This window comes from Leucoraja erinacea, chromosome 9 (assembly GCF_028641065.1).
Source record: "Leucoraja erinacea ecotype New England chromosome 9, Leri_hhj_1, whole genome shotgun sequence".
NCBI classification, from domain to species: domain Eukaryota; kingdom Metazoa; phylum Chordata; class Chondrichthyes; order Rajiformes; family Rajidae; genus Leucoraja; species Leucoraja erinaceus.
In genome coordinates this window covers 30,814,239-30,835,941 of record NC_073385.1, presented here as the reverse complement: position 1 = coordinate 30,835,941, position 21,703 = coordinate 30,814,239, and the positions used below count along the sequence as shown (strand labels likewise).

Genomic DNA, 21,703 nt, shown 5'->3' with positions numbered 1-21,703 from the left:
ATACCATTGGAGGGATTTATAACACAAAAAAACCCACAAAGTATTTGAGGAACTCAGCGGGTCAGGCAGCATCTCTGGAGGGCATGGATAAGCGATGTTTTGGGTCAGGACCTTCAGACTGATTGTATTGGGGGGGAGAAAGCTGGAATAGAGAGATAGGAATGGGACAAAGCCTGGCAAGTCATATGTGGTTACATGTGAGGAGGGGGGTTTGATAGGCAGATGGGTGGAGTATGTGGCAGAGAGTAGAGGTGAAAAAAAGAGAAAAGCGTGTCAGATAATGAGAGAAGAAGAGTGAACTATAAGCCAGAGGGAGGGAGCGAGGTGGAGGGGGATGGAGGAAAGGGGAAAGGGGAAAGGGGAAAGGGGATGGGATAATAAGAGAAATGGGTTCACAACAGGGCTGAGCACAGGAAAGAGAGGAGGGAACAAACGTGGGCACGTTACCCAAAATTGGAGAATTCACTGTTTAGTTTCATTTAGGTTTACAACGCAGAAACAGGCCGTTCAGCCTACCGAGGCTGCGTTGACCAGCGATCCCCGCACACATACACTATCCTCAACCCACACTAGGGAGAATTTACAATCATAGCAAGCCAATTAACTTACAAACCTGTACTTCTTTGGAGTGTGGGAGAAAACTAGAGATCCCAGAGAAAAAACACACAGGTCATGGGGAGAATGTGCAAACTCCGTACAGACAAACACCTGTAGACAGGGTCGAACCCGGATTTCTCGTGCTGTAAGGCAGCAACCCTTCTGATGTGCCACCATGCCACCCTTAATGTTTCTAACATTATGTTTTCTGTTTAAAACACAAAGTGCTGGAGGAATTGACAGGTAATGTATCGGGTCAAAACCCTTCCAAAAAGTTTGTCCCAACACAAAATGTTGCTTGCCCATTCACTCCACAGATACTTCCTGACCCGCTGAGTTCCCTCGGCACTTTGTGTTTTACTCAAGATTCCAGCATCTGCAGTTCCTTGCATCTCTGTGTTTTTCCATTGGCCTATTATTTGACAGTGTGGGGTGTAGTTTGTGAGCATTGATGACCTACTCGTTTTCTGTTGAAAACATTGTAATGATAAAAATGAGAAATATTCTAAAAGATATCCTTTTAGATGTTATATTTTTGATTGCTTGTATAGATTTACTGCAGGATACAATGCTGACATGACTTAATGGTACACCCGAGACTGTGTAGATACTCAGAGCTGTCACCCAGCATCCTTAAGAGGGAAATAGAATAACATACCACAACGATAACAGCATTGAAGTATGAAATCTCTAATTTCCTCATCAAGAAATGTCATTGAAGGCCCATAAAACATAGAGCAGTACAGTTCTGTCGAGAATGATGCCAAGATAAACTAACCTCCTCTGCCTGAATATGATCCATTTCCCTCCATTCCCTGCATAACCGTGTTAGTCTCTAATAGTCTCTTAAATAAAAAAATGACTCCCGCCATCACCACTGGCAGTGCATTCCTGGTACCCAACACCATCTTTGATAAAAAAAAACTTGCCCTGCACATCTCCCTTAAAGTTTGCTCTTCTCCCCTTAATACTCTAGTCTTTGAAATTTCAACCCCGGGAAGTAGGTTCTGACTGTCTACCCTATCAATATCACTCATAATTTTATAGACTTCTATGGGGCAGAGCTCTGGTCTGTTCCTGGACATTGAAAGAGCTAACAATTACGTTTATATAGTTCTGTCAAGTCTCCCCTCAGCCTCCGGTGTTCCAGAGTAAATAATTCAAGTCTGTTTCATCTCTCCCTGTAGCCTATACCCTCTAATCTAGGCATAATTCTGGTTAACCTCCTGTACATCCTTCCCAAAGCCTCCACACCCTTCCTGGCTATGTCTCCCATAACTTTATATACTTCCATCAGGGTTTGAAAAATTGAAACAAAAAAAGATGAAAAGAACTGATAAAAGATCAACAGTAGAGACATTCCCCAGAACATGTGAAAAAAAAGGATCAAAATCAACCACAGGAGGTTTCCTGGATTACCTGCTGTGCCACGGTGGTTGGAGCCATTTCGTCGTCATCTCACACACTCCCCGAGACTTATTTTTTTATTTGCGCACTCAGTCTCAAAACAGTCTCGACAGGGTGATTTCAAGATTCCTTCCTGAGGTTGGGCTGGCCTGAATCAAGCTAGGTTTTCCTTCTCCTGTATGAAAACATGAAGATTTGGAACTTGAAATTTGGCTGCCAGCAAATGTTTGAAAAATATGACATGTTTTCATGCAGGGCCAAGTGAGACAATGAAGATTACTGCAAGCTGTTGTGCTTCGTCACAGCACAAGATGGGACACCTTCGCCAAGGCTGGTGACTCATGTTGGATAGACAGAGATGAATGAGCTGTCTCCAGTGCACTGCCTGCGCCAGTAGCAGCTTCCAATTATCATAATGAGGATCGTGTTCCTGTTATATTTCCCAATGAACACTTGTTTACTCTGCTGTATTCCATCACAACATAGAGATAGAACTAGACAGCACAGGAACAGGCCTTTCAGTCCACAATGTCTGTGCCAAACATGATGCCAAGACCTACTATTATCTGCCTGCACATAAACCACAACTCTCTTTCCCCCGCATATCCATGTGCCTATCTAAATGTCTTTTAAATCCCACTATTGTATCTGCCTCCACCACCATTCCACCACCACTCCTCTTGAGTGTATTCCAGTCATTCATCATCCTCAGTATAAGGTTGCCCTGCACATCTCCTTTAAACGTTACCTCTCTCACCTTAAAGCTATGCCCTCACGTATTTGATTAATCCATCCTGGAAAAAAGGTTGTGACTCTTTACCCTATCAATGCCTCTCATAAATGTCATATAGTTCTGTCAGGTCTCCCCTCAACCTTTGATATTTTAGATTATAAAATCCAAGTCTGTTCGAAACATTACACCTGGAAGAGATGAGACTCCCCCTAGCAGGCAAAGCAGACCACTTCCAAAATACGTGGTCTGCATTTATGGAACTATTACAAGCATAAGGTGCAATAGTAATTAAAAAAAATAAATGGTACCAGGATCTGGTAACGGGGGGTAAAAAAAAACACGGTTGGTATATCCTTTTTTGCAGAGTTTTGTGTTATAATAGAGCGATTGTTTCTCCTTTTTTTTCTTTTCTTTCTAGGGTGTATTTCCTTTCTTTACTTCCTTCTCTAACTTCTTCCTCAGGGGCTTTCTTTTCCCAACACTTTCCTGCACCTTCACAACTCTTGCTCACTTTCCTTACTTCTTTTATTTCTACCTTTTTTAAAGCACGAAAAACGAAGTGGTGCAACACATGTAATAAGATATATGTGATGTGTATTACTGTAATTTACTGTACTTCTAATTAAAAAAAATAAATAAATAAAAAAAATCCAAGTCTGTCCAACTGCTGCCTGGAGCTAATATGCCCTAATCCAAGCATCATTATAGTAAATAGTAAATCTCCTTTGCACTCTTTCCAAAGCCTTTACATCCCTCCAGTAGTAGGGTGACGAACTGCATGCAATACTCCAAATGCAGTCTAACCAAAGTACTATCAAGCCGCATCATTATACTCAATGTTATGACCATTGAAGGCAAGCATACCATAAGCTCTCTTTTCAATATCTACTCATGTTGCCCACTTTCAAGGAATTGTGGACTTGGAGCACAAGATCCCATGTTATTTGTGTATTATTGTTAATGGGCTTATAAGTTGAACGTATGTTCCAGAGGTAAAACAGCACTTCTAACGGCACCAAAATTAAAAGGGCTGGTTTATTTGACTTTCCAGCTTCTTCTTAGAATTGTTATGTACCAACTTTAAGTTCAGGCTGTGTGCATGTAAATGAGAGCAAAGGTCCACCTGACAAAAGTAAAAGAAGGTGGGTCAGGCAGCATCTCTAAAGGGAATGCACAGATGTTTTAAATCAGGACTCGTCTTCAGACTGTACAAAGGGTCCTATGCTGCTATGTTATATATGTCCTTCTTCCTCCACAGATGCTACCTGACCCACTGAGTTCATCCAGCACTCTGATTTTTTTGCTCAGGAATCCAGAATCTGTAGTCCCTTGTGTTTCCATCTTGCTTCTTTTCACTGGGTCTGTTGCCTCTTCCAAGACCAGTGAAGTACCAAATGAAGGAACATGATGAGATGCAGGCCCTGCGGGGAGCAGAACCATATTACATTTAAAAAGCAGAGCTCCAAACATTGACTTGGGAATATCGAGCTGTTTTTGTCACATTGTCCCCCTAAACATTCTCGCCAAAACATTCGGGAAAGTGGGAAGTGGGAAAGTGTCATTTAGTGGTGAAAAGCCTAGAAGATTATAATTCAAAGAGCAAAGTAAAATGTCCGGTCACAAGGAAATTTTATGAAATACTTGGGTAATGTCATACATTTTAGAGATGTGTGTATGGTAGACAAGATTAGCATTTATTGCCTGTATCTAATTACCACTTGATTGAGTGGCTTTCTTGGGCATTCAGTGGGCAGTTAATAGTCGACCACATTGATGATCCTGATGTTATATATAAACCAGACCTGGTGAGAATGGCATGGAAACAGGCCCTTTGGCTCACCGAGTCCACACCGACCATTGATTACATGCTTACACTAGTTCTATGTCATTCCACTTTCTCATCCACTCCCTGTTCACTAGTGGCAATTTATAGAGTGGCAATAGTGGCAAGTAAACTACAAACCTGCACATCATTAGGATGTGGGAGGAAACCGGAGCAACTGGAGGAAGCCCAGGTGGCCACAGGGAGAATGTGTAAATTCCACACAGGCAGCACCCGAGGTCAGGATCGGTCCCAGGTCTCTGGCGTTGTGAGGCAGCTGCTTTGTCAGCTTCATCACTGTGTTGTCATTTATTTTAAGAAATAGAGTTACACTTTATTGGATGTCTTAATAGAAATGATCTTTTGTCTCACACGATAAAATGCACTTTTAAGCCTTTGGGGTTGGTGTTGGAGAACATAATTTACTGACAATTGAAATGGTGCCTAAAATTTCTGCCTGAGATAATACTGCAACATTATGCTTTTGTGTACGACCATAGTTCTGTTGCATTTCAATTTTTTTCTGTTTTATTTCCCAGGAGATGACGTTTCGGAGAATCGGATCGACAATCTGGACCAGGATAATGGCACCAGGACGCGTTGTCAATCTTGCACCGCCAAGTTCTTCAAGATTTTCTGGGGGTTTCTGGTTGTTCTTTCTGTGTCATCCTCCTGGGTTGGTACCACACAGATTGTCAAAGTCACATACAAGAACTTCCATTGTCCTTTGTTTATGACTTGGTTCTCTACAAATTGGAACATAATGTTTTTTCCTGTGTACTACTCGGGACACCTTGCAACAGCACAAGAGAGACGGACAATAATTAAGAAAATTAGGTACTGAGCCTCTCTCTTTTACTTAAAATTTGAACAGATTTTGTGCAATTAAAATCCCTTTTGCTTCATCATTTTTTTTGTTATTACAGGTACTACTTTGTTGCATTTTTCAGCACATTTGGATGACAGATACTTTCATTCTTTGCTTCCACGTTTGGAAATTGATTATAACAGTCACATATCTGTCATTCTTTAAAATAGTAAAATGTCCAGGAGCATTTTATTACAGGTTTTGGTGGATGTAGGATGGGAAGTCATCTTTGGAGCACTGGAGGCTGAGGGGAGACCTGAAAGAAGTATGTAAACTGATGAGAGATTGTGGGTGCCCTGACAAAGACCTTTGCAGCTTCTTTAGCCACAGGTGAGGGAGGATCTGGAGAACTGGAGAGTAGCAAATGTTGTCCCTTTATTTAAAAAGGTATGTAGAGAGAATCCAAGGAATTATGGGCAGTGAGCCTCAAATAGTGGATTCTTCGGGATGGAATTTACTCCCATTTGAAAGAGAATTCAGGTCATGTCTTAATAAGCTGATCAAATGTTTTGAGGAGGTGACGAAGGTGACCGATGAGGGCAAGGTAGTAGATATTGTCTAGATGGATTTTAATAAGGCATTTGATAAAGTCCCCCATGCTTGGCTGATCCAGAAGATTAAGATGCGTGCGAATAATAGTGACTGACATGTGGATTCACAACTGGCTTACTGATGGAGGAATTAGAATGAAGGTTGTGGTGGAATGACAATATTCAGACTACATGTCCGTGACCAGTGGGGGTTGTGAAGGGTTCTGTCCTGGGTCTGCTGGTGCTTGTGATATATATATAAATGACTTGGATGTAAATGTAGATGGGTTGATTAATTAGTAAGTTTGCAGATGACACCAGCATGCTGGAGTCGCAGCCTGTGAGGAAAGCTGTCAACGTATACAGCGGGATATAGATCAGCTACAGAAATGGGTGGAGAAATGGCAGATGGAGTTTAATCCTAGCAAATGTGGCGTGTTGCACTTTGGGAGGTCAATTGTAAGGGGAAATATACAACAGGGAGTTATGGCATGACCTTTAATGTACAGAGGGATCTCAGGGTCCATGCCTTAACTCCCTGAAAGTGACAACATATGTAGCTAGCGTGGTAAAGAAGGCATATGGTATGCTTGCTTTCATAGGTCAGGGCATTGATTATATGAGTCAGGAAGTCATGATGAAGCTTTATAGGACTTTGGTTAGACCACATTTGAAGGATTGTGTACGATGCTGGTAGCCCATTACAGGAAGGATATGGAGGCTTTGGAAAGGATGCAGAGGAATTGCCGCCCCTCAGGGGCAGCGCAGTGGCACAGCAGTAAAGTTGCTGCCATACAGTGCCAGAGACCCAGGTTTGATGCTGACTATGGGTTCTGTCTGTATGGAATTTGTACCTTCTCCCTGTGACTGTGTGGGTTTTCTCTAGGTTCTCCGGTTTCCTCCCACGTTCCTAAGACGTACAGGTTTGTAGGTTAATTAGCTTCGGTAAAATTGTAAATTGTCTATAGTGTGTTGGATATTGCCAGTGTAGGGGGGGCAGTGCAGGTCGGTGCTGACTCAGCGGGGTGAAGGGCTTGTTTCCATACTGTATCTCTAAAGTCTAAAGAGGTTTACCAGAATGATGCCTGGATTAGGGGTATTAGCTGCATCGAGAGGTTGGACAGACTTGGATTGTCGTCTCTGGAATGGTTGTAGGGAGATCCAATAGTTGTATACAAAATTAAGAGCAGCATAGCTAGAGTAGACAATCTGATTTTTTTTCCCCCAGGTTGGAAAAATCAAATACTAGAGGGCATAGTTTAAAGGTGAGAGGGTTAATGTTTAAAGGAGATGTGAGGGGCCAAGTTTTTGACATGGAAGTTGGCGTGTGCCTGGAACGCGCTGCCAGGGGTAGTGATTGAAGTAGAAACGTAAGTGGCATTTAAAAGACTTTTGGATAGGCATATGAATATGCAGGAAATGGAGGGGTATGGGTTATGCGCATGTAGATAAGTGATGGTCTTGGCATCATGTTTGGTACAGACATGTACGGGCTGATGGATCTTTTCTTGTGCTGTACTGTTCTATGTACTATGGATGATGGATTCAGCAGCAGAGGACGACAGGGACAGTGTCGTGAAGGATGGGCTTTGAATAATATAGACATGTTAGTAGTTAAAGAGGATGTTAAAAGTGCAGTCTACTTCATCCTCCATCAGGAGAAGACTGCTGGGGAATAGACTTTATAGTGGGCACTGATGACGATGGATTTGGTATTTCCAATGCTTAGTTACAGCAAATTTCTACTCAGCCAGAACTGGATGCCAAACAGCCGCTATCCACAATCCGGACACAGTTGTCCACTTACTGGATTTCATTTAATGAACAACTCTAGTGAACTAAAAAAGGTGCCTGAGTAACTCAACAGTTCAGGCAAAATATCTGGAGAATCTGGAGAATGTCGCTTTGGGTCGGGTCAGGTCTGACCAAGGGTCCAGACCTGAAATATCGCCTATCCATGTTCTCCAGAAGCTGCCTGACCCGCGGACTTACTCTAGTACTTTGTGCATTTTTTTGTAAACCGGCATCTGCAGTTCTTTGCATCTGCAAACTCAACTATTTAGACACAAGAAACTGCAAATGCTGGAACCTTGAGCAAATCTGAAAGTGCAGGAGGAACTCGGTGGGCCAGGCAGCATCTATGCAGGGAATGGATAGGTGACATTTTGGGTTGGGACCTTTCTTCAGACTCAAACTCGGCTAACCATCTTAGCGTAATTCATGTCATTCAACAAGTACAGTAATGCTAAATAAATATTGTTGGCAAAGCAACGCCAATTATATTTATTTTACAGTCATCTACATTTGAGTATTAATTGAATAAATGTAGTTTGAACAAAACTATTGTTATCTGTATCTCTGATTACAAATCTCTCTGTTCCTTGTTTACAGAGAGTGCAGCAGAATATTTGGTGAAGAGGGACTGACTTTGAGACTCTTCCTGAAAAGAACAGCCCCGTTTTCTATCCTCTGGACATTAACTAATTACCTCTATTTACTGGCTCTGAGGAAATTAACAGCCACAGATGTTTCTGCTCTCTTTTGTTGCAACAAAGCATTTGTCTTCCTGTTGTCTTGGATTGTGCTCAAAGACAAGTTCATGGGAGTTCGAGTAAGTACCTATGATTAATGGCTTCAATGACAGGATTTTTTTTCCACAGGTTATAAAAATGCACCAGTCTTTAACATCCGCAAAATCTATTTCAGAAGCTTTAAAGAAAATATTTGATAAATGAGCTCATGCTGTCAATCACTGAAATTAACTTGCGAGTATGACTTGTGAATATACTAAGATCATTCATGTGCAGCATCTGTTGATCAGAGCCTGGCTCTACTGTGGAATGTAATTAGGAATATAATTTAGCCTAACCTTATTCTTAGCTAATCCAATTTAAAGCATAAATATTGCATTCAAGTGTAAGTTAAAATACTCGCTACAGTGTGCACCAGATTGCACAATTTTAAGCTGAAAAATGCAAAAGCTCCATACCAATGGGAGGGGGAGGACACCCCCCTCCCACACCCTCCCCCCGCTCACCCCCCCCTCCACTCCCCCCCCCCCCCCCCCCACACCTCAGTCGCTAAACTCCCTTGGGCTTGGTCTCTCGCAATTTCTCACTCCCAACTCTCACCCAATGTTGGCGGCCCTGCTTGATCGCTGGGTTCACTGGGATGGGGAGCAGTGCTGGGCCTCTTAGTGGGAATCACAGATTGTGTGCCATCAGGTAGCAGATGTAAATCAGAGATCTGTGGATATTAGGGGCATGGACAGGAGTGGAGTCAATGCAAGAAAGTGGTGGTGAGGTGACCAGCCATGACTTTTCTGCAGGGAACACACAAAGTGATGGAGGAACACAGCAGGTCGGGTAGCGTCTGGGGAGGGAATAGACAAGGCGACCTTTTAGATGTTGGGATCCATCTTTGGACTTTTTTACAGGGAAGTGATTATTTTCTGCTGCATGTGATAAATTACTGATGGTAGCTGTATTTGAACAGCATTATCCTCAGGAGAATGACAAAACTGCAGGCTTTTTGATGTCAAAAAAGAGCAGGCACAGGAGTTGATTTTGATGACTGCATTTCCCTTGGGATTGCCATGTGATAATCACTCTGGTTCACACTCTAGTTCAGGGGGCAGTTCTTCAGAGACTGGAAAGGAGTTCCTTGTTTTGTAACATTTAAGACCGAATTCTTAATTAACTAACATAGTCAGTCAATTAATTAAAAGTCCTTCAGCCAGTTTAGTATTAATTATGATAGACATATGTTTTAGTAATTTATTTTGTGCAATTTCCTTTAGTTAATACTATTGGCTTTATTATAATGTGAATTAATTTGTTGGGAGCAATTGGATTACAATCTGTAATTAGAATTGATTTTATTTTGACATTTCTTTAGCAGAGTCAGTCTATATGTATTCTGACGATGAAATTATTACTCACATAACTGTACCTCAATTATATCAATAATTACCAGAAAATGAATGCTTATTGCTATGATTATTTCTGATAATGTTGTCATCTGTACGTTACTACCTTTCAGTGTGGTACAAATCCCTTCATCCTATATTTATGAGTTAGTAATGCAAACCTCTGTTGTTTTAGAATCATGGAGAGAGACAGCATAGAGACAGGCTCTTTAGTCCATAGTATCCACTTCAACCATCAGCCATCCATTTATTGATTTGTTATTGCTTTGTTACCATTGTCACATTATTATTGATACAGTTAAAAGCTTTGTTTACGTGTTATGCAATTAATTCAGCCAATACTATACACACTCAAGCCGTAAACGAGGACAACAGGAACAGCAAAGAGAGAATACCAGAGTGCAAAGTATAGTGTTATAGCATTGTAGCATGACAGTTCCCGAGAAAAAGTTCAGTGTCCACAATTAGGTAGATTGGAAGATCAGGACTAGGCTCTAACTCATGGGAAGACCGTTCAGTAATCTGACAACAGTCTGGTGGTACGTGCTTTCAAGCTTTTATATCTTCTGACCGACGAGAGTGGGGAGTAGAGGTAATGACCACGGTGAGGAAGGTCCTTGATTATGTTGGTTGTTTTCCCGAGCCAGCATGAAGTGTTGTTGGAGTCAATGATAGGGAGTCGGGTCTGTGGGAGGGACTGGGTTATGTCCACAACTGCATTTTTTTGCAGGTCTTGGCAGAGCTGGTCCCAAACCAGGCTGTGATGCAATTTACATGGTGCTTTACAAGGTGTATCAACAAAAGTTGGAACAAATCGTTAGAGACATGTCAAACTTACTTAGTCTCCTGAGGAAGTGGAGGCAATGGTTTGTTTTTTTTGGCTGAGGTTTCAATGTACATTACTCAACACTCCCATTTCCCCAAGATTCCACCACTCACCAACGCACAGTGAGTAACTTACAGAGGCCAATTAACATACTAGTCCACAATACTCTGGGATGTGGGAGGAAACCTAGATCACCTAGAGGAAACCCACACATTCATAGGCAACGTGCAAGCTCTACAAACACAGCATTTGAAGTCAGGATTGAACTCGGGTCCTTGGCACTGTGTGGCAGTGATTCCATTAACATCTTTGCAGCTTGGAGCAGTAGTGCTGAGATTTAGTTCAGTTTGGTTTTGAGATACATCCCGGAAATGGGTCCTTTGGCTCACCGAGTCCATGCCGACCGGCGATCACCCCATCCACTAGCACCATTCTACACACTAAGAACAATTTACAATCTTTACCAAGCCAATTAACATCCAAACCTGTACGTCTTTGGAGTGCGGGAGGAAACCGGCGCACCCTGGGAAAACCCACGTGGTCACAGGGAGAACATACAGACTCCATACAGACAGCACCCGTAGTCAGATCGAACCTGAGTTTTCTGGCACTGTAAGGTAGCACTCTACTGCTGTGCTACCATGCTGCCCTGCGCATAGATATAGACCTACACAGTCGGTAGTGTGTTCATGGCCAATGATAGAAAAAAAAATCAACAATTGGCTCATAGTCCTAGACTCAAAAGCATGGAGACAGGTTCTTCACTCCAACTTGTTCATGCTGATTTACATGCTCCATTTGCTCGCGTTTAGCACATAATCACTCTAAACTTTTTCTACCCATAACTCGTTCACAATATTAGTAATTTAAATGGAGTCACAACATAAAAAAGGAGACACAAGAAGGATCTCGACCCGAAAAGTATCCGATCAGCCTGTAAAAGGAGTGCCAGTCTATTTCACCTCCAGAGATGCTGCCTGGTCCACCGAGTTCCTCCAGCAATTTTATTTTTGGCATAAAAATTAAGGATCTAAATATTGGCTTTACTTAGCATGAACACAAAAAATGAATTTATGGTTTTCAATTTAAGGAATGCTGTGAAGCAATTTTCATTTTGCTATGGTACTAATGTTTGATACATTGCCAATATCAGACCAAAAACTAATATCAGAATGAATGATTGTGAAATCCCAGAGGGGCTGGTGCATATTATGGAGACAGAAAGAACTGCAGATGCAAAATCTTGAACAAAACTTAAGTGCTGATGCTGTGTCCTGAACTAAAACATCACCTACCCCTCTACCTCCACAGTAGCTGCCTGACCCGCTTTCTTCCAGCAAATTGCTTTTTCCTCCAGATTCCAGCACCTGCGGTCTCTTTTGGCCCATATCCCTTTAAACTTTCCTATCCGTTTACCTGTCCAAGTGTATTCTGGCTACCCACCCTCTCTTGCATGTGAAACGACTAAACCATCACCAAAATGTAGGCAGACCCTTGCTGATCGCACAGCGAAGACATTTCAACTATATCTTTGTTAGAATCGTATTGTAACTGTCAGACCATTCAGCCTAATTTCTGAATGTGTAGCTCCCTGAAATACCAACAGAATTTTGACAAGTGACAAATGGTGAGCATTAGTATTCATGTTGAGATAAATTGACTGCTGATTTTTTTAAAACACTTCATGTTCCAAGAAATGTCTACAGTTCATAAATCATTCTGACTGCCTTGGCTGATGTGCTGACTGCTGTAACTATATTGGACTGGAAAAATATTCAGACATATGGAACTCCATCTCATTTAGAATTATATAGCACGGAAACAGGCTCTTCAACCTAACTTTGTCCATGCTGACCAAGATGCCCCATCCAAACTAGCCCCATTTGCCCGCACCTGGGCAATCCCTCTAAACCGCACCTATACTATTTCATATGTTGTCATGTATGGTTTTTTTTAATCCACATCTCCTTAGCTCATCTTTTATGTATAGTGTGTGTTTTGTTACATCCATACTATAAACTACTAAATGTTATCTTTTGCAAAGGGTTGAGAAGACAAAATAACACAAAACAGTATGTCAGAAAAAATGTCAATTCATATATTAAGAATAGTACATTTTATAACTTTTCTTTGATCCCAAACGAAGTCGCAGCACAGGCTAATTTCCCAGAATTTGGGATGACGGGAATGTTAGGCAGATTGGAGAAACTATTGATTGGAGAGTGATTGATGGTTGGCTTGGGCCAAAGGGCTTGTTTCCATGCTGGATCTCTAAATTATACATTTTGGGGATTAGGATATTACTGGCAAGGCCAGCATTTACTCATTATCTCTAAATAGCCTTGAGAAGGGGGTGGTGAGCGATCTTCCTAAACTGCTAGTCCTGTTGAATCTACTCCTGCCTTGCAGGTGAAATAAATTACAAGATTTAGATCCAAGTATGATGATACACTCCCATTCCCAATGACATGCAGATCAGAAACTACATTTGGTATTTCCCAGGCATCTGATCCATGTCCTTTATGGTGTGTTTCTGGAGGGTGCTGTTGCAGTAGCAGAAGCAAGAAACTGCAGTGTATTTTGTAGACCCTACACACCGTCACCACTGTTTCAAAGCTTCTTCAGTGATGTAGGAACTGTACCAACCCAAGCAAGTGGAGACAAATCCATTGCAGCATCCCTCTATTGACTTGTGCTTTGTTCATGGAAGGCTTTGGGATGTCAAGAGGTGACTCACAGCCTGCGACTGGTTCTTGTAGCTACAGATCTCATGTGGTAGGTTTGTTTAAGCTGCCCAATGGGCAGGATTCCATATTAGAAACAATTCTAGTGTGGATTCAGGTGGTTCAGGAGGTACAAGTACAGAAGAATTATTTCCGGAGTAAGACAATCGGCAATATCAAGTACCCTGCAAATATTTAAGGAATAGAAAGTATGTTAATATTAGCTTGTTTGTTTACAAAGTTGTCACTGTCAGGAATATTACCCACCAGTCACACATCCCTGATCACTAGGACATATTGCACATTTCTTTATAATGCAGAAATGTAAACTTGGAGAATTACCCTGTGTAAGTTTGGGTGCTATGTTGGTTCTCATCATTAAAAATACCACGTGCTTAACCACTGCACAATACTAACCAATATCTCAGCAATCATGATCTTAACTGTATCTTTGATTGCACTACAAACTTTGGTTTTGCACTATTATGGCTATGTAGTGTTATAGCTATAAATTCAGATTATTGAGTGTTAGTGCATAGCAGTCCTATTCTGCTGCAGCAAGTAAGAATTTCACTGTTCCATTGTTGGTGTGTATGACAATCAAACACTCATTGTTTGCTTGACATCATGAATCTGCAGACATAGTCAATTAATCATGCGCAATGGAGGCAAACAGAAGAAGAAAAATGTATGATACGTTCACTCCATATAACTCTATATCACTCTACGCTTTTTGTATACATGTACCTCTCTAAATACTGTTATAGTGCCTGCCTCAACTACCTCCTCTGGCAGCTCAATTCATATACCCACCATCTTCTGTGTAATAAACTTGCCCCCTCAGGCTCCCATTTAAATATTTCCTCGTTCATGTAAACGTAGGTACTCTGGTTCTTGAGTCCCCTACTTTGGGTAAAAGACTGCATTCACTCTATCTATTTCCCTCCTGATTTTATACTTCTCTATAAGATCACCCTTCAGCCTCCTGTGCTCCAAGAGAATAATGTCCTAGCCTTTTCAACCTCTCCCTGTAGTTCAGGCCATCGAGTTGAGTCCTGGCAACATCCTCGTAGTTGTGTGTTGGTTTTGCTTTACAATTAACAAACATTTATCTGTTGAACACTTCCTGTGAATGTTCTTCCTGCAAGTTTTCAAGACCATTGGTGCCACAAACGTTGCTTTAAAGTATTGTAACAGCATCTGTCAGTTTAGTATCTCAAAATGTGGAGAAGGCATTTGACGCAATGTCTCAAATATTTATACTGCTGAATCTTGTACGAAATCTCTACCTCAGTTATTTGTACTTATAAGTTTTTGTAATTTTCTGATTACATTGACCGGTTCTGAGTCAAGTCAAATCAAGTCAGGTTTATGCACTAGTTACTGTGAGGTGCAGTTACAATGAAAAGCTTGCTTTCTGCAGCGCCACAAGTATGAGGACTTGGACAACACACAAGAACATAAATTACACAGGACAGTGAAAAGAAAAAGACTAAGTAAAAACAAGATTTAGTGCAAAATCACAATTAGAAATTAATCCACAGTATTACAAGGTCCATAGTGTTCAGTAGCTGAGATACGATGAGGCTTGTGCAGGTTGGTTTAAGAACATGATAGTTGTAGGAAAGTAGCTGTTCCTGCAGCTGACGATGTGGGATTTCAAGCTTCAGTACCTCTTGCCCAATGGTGGCAGTGAGAAGTGGGCATGGTCTGGATGGTGGGGATTCTTGATGATAGACGCTGCCTTCGTGAGGCAGTACCTTATATAGATGCTTTTTATATTGGGAAGAGCTGTGCCTGTGATGGACCAGGCCGTGTTCACCACTCTCTGCAGACTCTGTGTTTCTGTGCATTGGAATTGCCAGACCAGGCCATGATGCAACCAGTCCATCCTGCTTACAAGTAATCTTTGTGTGCCTGACTCACTTCTCTGATATTTCTGATATTACCTTTGGCGTTGGGTATGGAAGTTGCGACATTATGTACAGATGTGCAAGAAATTAGTGAAGTTTCATTTGAAATATTGTGTTCCGTTTGGGTAACCCTGCTATAAGAAAAATGCCATTAAGTCAAGTCAAGAGTCAAGAGAGTTATATAAATAAATACAGAACATATCAGTGAGTCCAATAAATAAGCAGATAAAGTGCAAATAAACAGATAATGGTCTATTAATGTTCAGAGATTTGTTTCAGTTGAGTTTAATAGCCTGATGGCTGTGGGGAAGGAGTTATTTCTGAACCTGGACGTTGCAGTCTTCAGGCTCCTGTACCTTCTACCTGAAGGTAGTGGGGAGATGAGTGTGTGGCCAGGATGGTGTGGGTCCTTGATGATGCTGCCAGCCCTTTTGAGGCAGCGACTGTGATAGATCCCCTCGATGGTAGGGAGGTCAGAGCCGATGATGGACTGGGTAGTGTTTACTTCTTTTCTTAGTCTTTTCCACTCCTGGGCGCTCAAGTTGCCGAACCAAGCCACGATGCAGCCGGTCAGCATGGAAAGAATGCAGAGAAGATTTATGAGGATGTTGCCAGGACACGAGGGACCGAGGGTACGGAGAGGCTGGGAAGGCTAGGACTTTATTCCATAGAGCACTGGAGGCCGAAGAATGATATTATAGAAGTGTATAAGATTTCAAAGGGCAATTGAAAGGGTGAACAGAGTCTTGAGTCCGGACAGGTTCCGTAGCTGAGATATGATGAGGGAAGGGAATCAAGAACTGGTGGAATTTAGGTTTAAGGTCAGAGCAGAAAAATGTAACAGGATGTAATAACAACGAACTGCAAATGCTGGTTTACAAAAGAAAGATACAACATGCTGGACTAACTCAGAGGGACAGGCAGCATCTGTGGAGAACATGGATAGGTGACATTTTGGGTTGGGAACCTCCTTCAGACTGATTGAAGGGGATGCGGGAAAGAAAGCTGGAAGAGAGGAGGGGCAGGGCAAGAGCATGGTGATAGCTGATAGGCAGATTTTTGGACAAAGGCCAAAGATGAAAAGGTAAGAGCCCAAAAAGATGAAGATTTAACAAGAACTTGAGGGGCAACCTTTTCACTCAGAGGGTGGTGGGTGTATGAAAATAGCTGCCAGAGGAGGTAGTTGAGGCTAGCACTATAACAACATTAAAAATACACTCAGTGTTCTGCAGCACAAGGTATGAGAATGAACTATTTGTGAGTTTTAATGCTCTTTGCAGGATTTTGGTTACCGTTATCATAGAAAGGATGTGATTAAGTTGGAGAGAGTGCAGAAAAGATTCACAAACATGTTGCTGACACTGACGGGCTTGAATTGTAAAGAGAAACTGGATGGGCTGGGACTATTTTCCCAGGAGCACAGGAGGCTGAGGAGGAGTATGGTCACAGTCTTTTTCCCAAGACAGGGGAAACTAAAGTAGTGGACAGCAATGGTATTAGTTGAAAGGAGAAATAGTTAAAGAGGACTGGAAGGAAATGTTTTTCATACAAAGGGTGGAGAGTATATGGAACATGTTATCAGAGGGAGTGCTAGAGGTAGGTACAATTACAATACTTAAAAGACATTTGATCAGGTACATAGATAGGAAGTGTTCAAGAAGGAACTGCAGATGCTGGAAAATTGAAGGTACACAAAAATGCTGGAGAAACTCAGTGGGTGCAGCAGCATCTATGGAGCGAAGGAAATGGGTAACGTTTCGGGCCAAAACTGTTCTTCAGACTGATGAAGGGTTTCGGTCCGAAATGTTACCCATTTCCTTCGCTCCATAGATGCTGCTGCACCCGCTGAGTTTCTCCAGCATTTTTGTGTACCATAGATAGGAAGTGTTTGGAAGGATATGGACCAAATGCAGCTAGATGGGGAAGGGTCAGGAATGTACCTAGGTCAGCATGGTTGAGTTGGGCTGAAGAGCCTGTTTTCTGTTGTATGATTCGATAAATGTATACCTGAAATCCCAGTGACTCCACAAATTCAATTTTGTTCAGTGAAATTTTGGAATTAATCCATTACCAAGGCCATTTAAATGTATTAGTTGCAAAACCATGCCAGGATTTTAATGAGATTTGCCTACAGGAAATATTTGTCAGCAAGTAAGTTGAGAATCTTCTGGAATGCGGATTGTTAACATCCCATACAATACTTTAGGCACGTTCTATCTTGATACACTGCCAAATATTTATGGTGTTGGTTGCTTTTATCTTTTAATAACTTAGATCATTCTCCGTTCCCTGGAGAAATCTCTCAGGAACATTTTTTTTCTTACTGGCAAACACTGACTTCTGAAAGTAAATCTGTAAATTGAAACAGGCTGTTTAATTAATAAAATCCATTCATGTGTAATGCCTGTTTACACCAACGTATTGTCACAAAGCACAATTGGTGTCTGCATGGGGAATATTGGCGTCTGCATGGGGAATGAATATGAATATTTGGCCAATTTACATTAAAAGTTCTCTTGCTTGAAAACCTGGTACACTTGGGAGTCATTTACTTTAATCAGGATGAAAATTCAAAAGATTATTTAAAATGCTGTAATTTTTCCCTTTCTCCCCTTCCCTTTGCTTATCCATTAGATTGTTGCTGCAATCATGGCAATTACTGGGATTGTAATGATGGCGTATGCAGATGGTTTCCATGGTGATTCAATCTTGGGCGTGGCGCTGGCTGTTGGATCTGCCTCGACATCAGCATTGTACAAGGTAATTGCACTAAGGTTGACCCTCCAAAAGATGGTTGAATTGCTCTAATAATTTATTTAGTCTCTTAGCATGGCACTATTAACTATAACTAGACTAAGTGGGACCCGTTGGGTCCCATTGTCACACGGGAGGCCTGGTTCCCCCAACGCAATATTCCACCATTTGCCCATGGTCCCCAACTGCGCAGGTACAGCTGAGCAGTTCCCGTTGTGATGCCCTTGATCCCCCCCTCACCGCCCCGCTCCCCGCCACTTGCCCTCCCCCCCCCACGCACTCACTCCACCTCCACTCACTGGCTCTCTGGCGGCGCAGCCATTCCCACCCATTGGGTTCCCATTGTCAAGAGTGTTTTATTGTCATATGCCCAGATAGAACAATGAAATTCTTAATTGCTGCAGCACAACAGAATATATAATCACAATAAATAATATAACAAAAACTCAGAAAAAAAGAACAAACAATAACAGTTCAGAGCTTGTTGTAGTGTTTAATAGCCTGATGGCTGTAGGGAAGAAGCTGTTCCTGAACCTAGACATTACAGTTCTCAGGCTCATGTGCCTTCTTCCTGATGGCAGTGGTGTGATGAGTGTGTGGCCAGGATGGTGTGGGTCTTTGATGCTGTTGGCTGCCTTTTTGAGGTAGCGATTACGATAAATCCCTGCGATGGTGGGGAGGTCAGAGCCGGTGATGGCCTGGGCAGTGTTTACAACTTTTTGTAGTCTTTTCCGCTCCTGGATGTCCAGTTAGTATGCTCTACTGTGCACATGTAGAAGTTGAAGAGAATCATCTTTGACATACCGAATCTCCGTAATCTTCTCAGGAAGTAGAGGCACTCATGTGCCTTCTTTATAATTGCATCAGTGTGCTGGGTCCAGAAAGGATTGTCGGAAATATGCACACTCAGTAATTTGAAGTTTTTTACTCTCTCCACCATCGTCCCATTGATGTAAACAGGATTGTGGGTCCTCAACCTTCCACTTCGAAAGTCCACAATCAGTTCTTTGGTTTTGCTGATATAGAGAGCCAGGTTGTTGTGCCGGCACCATATGGTCATTGTGATGTAGAACACGTAGGTATTACTGCGCACGTGCAGCTGACGGGCACGGCAAGTGGAAAAGGGATTTATTAAAGCATAAAATGTGAATAACTCTTAAAATACAACATTTTAAATGTTAAAGATGAGATTTATTCAGTTCAATTCTTTCTTAACTTACAACTTTCGTAACTTACAAAATTCTTAAGGGGTTGGACAGGCTAGATGCAGGAAGATTGTTCCCGATGTTAGGGAAGTCCAGGACAAGGGGTCACAGCTTAAGGATAAAGGGGAAATCCTTTAAAACCGAGATGAGAAGAACTTTTTTCACGCAGAGAGTGGTGAATCTCTGGAACTCTCTGCCACAGAGGGTAGTTGAGGCCAGTTCATTGGCTATATTTAAGAGGGAGTTAGATGTGGCCCTTGTGGCTAAGGGGATCAGGGGGTATGGAGAGAAGGCAGGTACGGGATACTGAGTTGGATGATCAGCCATGATCATATTGAAAGGCGGTGCAGGCTCGAAGGGCCGAATGGCCTACTCCTGCACCTAATTTCTATGTTTCTATGTTTCTTGTTGCATCTCTTGTTGCGTTTTGTTGCTCACTGCGTCTTGATGTCTCTTTGCTGTTGATGAAAAAAAGGACACACAATTTTAATATAGAGACATTATTGAGTGGCCAAACGTTAGCTTGAAGAAAATCAGAGAATTTACTTCAGAAGTCATCATTCAACGAAGCACGCTTTTGATGACAACATTCTTGGTTGATGTTCCATCCTTCAGGAAAACTTTGACCTTTTCTTTGACCTTTTCTTTCACCTTTCCTCGGCTAAGAGCAACATATAGTTGTCCATGCTGAAATACCGGTTTTTCGAGGCATATGAACACTTTCTCCATGGTTTGTCCTTGCGCTTTATGCATCGTCATAGCAAAAATTGACTGAATGGGAAATTGGCTCCACTGAAGGGGAATGTCTTTGCCTTCTGTCAAATTGAGCGTTATCCTAGGAATGAGAAGTCATCTTTGAAGGCTCCCATGTTGATTCTTGCAACGATCAGATTAATGTGTAGCTCTTGCACAATAATCCTCGTTCCATTGCATAGCTTTGGGGGTTCCAAGTTTCTCATTAACATGATCGGAGATCCTTTTTTAATCTCCAATTTGTGTGGTGGGAACCCAGAGATGTTGAGTGAATCGAGGAATTCTGTTGGGAAGCATTAGTTCCCTCAGTGACAGCATTGAAAGAAAAGGACTCCTTAATGATTCCAGGGAAGCGTCTGATACATGCTTCTCACCGTACCGTTGTGCGGAACCAAGATACAATTGTCGGAGAATAATTCTGCAGGATTGTCAAATGCGGGATAAATGAAATCAGTACAATCCTCCAGTGTTTTTGCTGATAGAACCATGTCTTCTGGCATTTCAATTTCATCGTCTTCATTCTTTAAAATCTCATCTTCTCCAACAAAAATTAGGAATAGTCGCCATCTCCCTCTCTCAATCGCATATTTGTCTGCAATTGAAACTTGGTGAAAAGTGTCCACAAGTAGGATTTCTTGATGCAGGAATTATCAACATCAGCATCATTTCCCCTTTTCATTACAGGAAGGTGTTGTCAAAAATCACCACAACAAATGGTAAGAATGCCACCAAAAGGCTTAGTGTTGGTGCATACATCTTGAAGAGTTCTGTCCACCGCTTAAAAGCTCTCCCTCCTAATCATTGGGCATTCATCCCAAACAATGAGTTTCACTTGCCTCATCAAATGTGCCTTGTTAGAGTTCTTCTCAATGTTGCAAAATGCATCCTCGGTCACTTGGATGGATATCTTGAAATGAGAATGTGCAGTTTTTCCACCAGGCATTAATTTAGCTGCTATCCCAGAGGATGCTACAGCAATTGCCACATCACCTTCATCTCTAACTTTGGACAGGATCAAATTGATGATAAATGTTTTTCCCGTTCTTCCTGGTGAATCAATGAAAAACATTGAAAGCGGGGGTTGTGGGGGTAGGGGAGGGGGTGTATGTGGGGGGGGGGGAGGGGTGTGTGTGGGAGGGGTGGAGGGTTGGTGTGGTGGGGGGGGGAGGGGGGGTGTGGTGGGGGGGGGGGGGGGGGGGTTTTTTTTTTTTGTTGTTGGGGAGGGGGGGGTGGGGGGGGGGGGGGGTGGGGTGGGGAGGGGGGGGAGGGGGGGGTTGTGGGAAGGGGAGGGTATTGTGTGGGCTCAGTGGCTACCGGCCCCGGCTCCGACCGCAGTCACTGGCTCTGAGGACCCGGCTGCACACATCGGCTTCCCACTTGGCGCAGAACGCAGAACACAGCCCCCGCTCGCAGAACACAGACCCCGGTAACAGAACACAGCCCCCGCTTGCAGAACACAGCCCCCACTCGCAGAACACAACCCCCGCACGCGAACAAAGCCCACCCCCAGCCACGGAACACAGCACACATTCCGCTACCTCAGCTTTATTCTCGGTGGCTTCTGCACAGACGGCTGGCTTCAGCACGGGCGGCTTCTGGACGTCCTCACGGACTCAGCCCGGCCTCCGGGGCTTTATTCTCCAG

At 42.5% G+C, this 21,703-nt stretch overlaps 1 protein-coding gene across 4 annotated transcripts in view; it reads left to right on the top strand.

Annotated features, from left to right (window-relative positions):
• The window catches only part of slc35f4 (solute carrier family 35 member F4), a 92,361-nt gene that overhangs the window by 54,246 nt on the left and 16,412 nt on the right, over positions 1-21,703 (top strand). For 2 of the 4 annotated variants that reach the window (XM_055640488.1, XM_055640490.1), the window contains 3 exons: positions 5,099-5,235; positions 8,349-8,568; positions 17,982-18,107. In XM_055640488.1, the coding sequence (XP_055496463.1) occupies positions 5,102-5,235; positions 8,349-8,568; positions 17,982-18,107 (480 nt within the window). In that variant the 5' untranslated portion in view covers positions 5,099-5,101. Of the gene's footprint in view, positions 1-5,098; positions 5,397-8,348; positions 8,569-17,981; positions 18,108-21,703 lie in introns of all 4 variants that reach the window. The other 2 variants (XM_055640487.1, XM_055640486.1) reach the window with 1 other exon arrangement.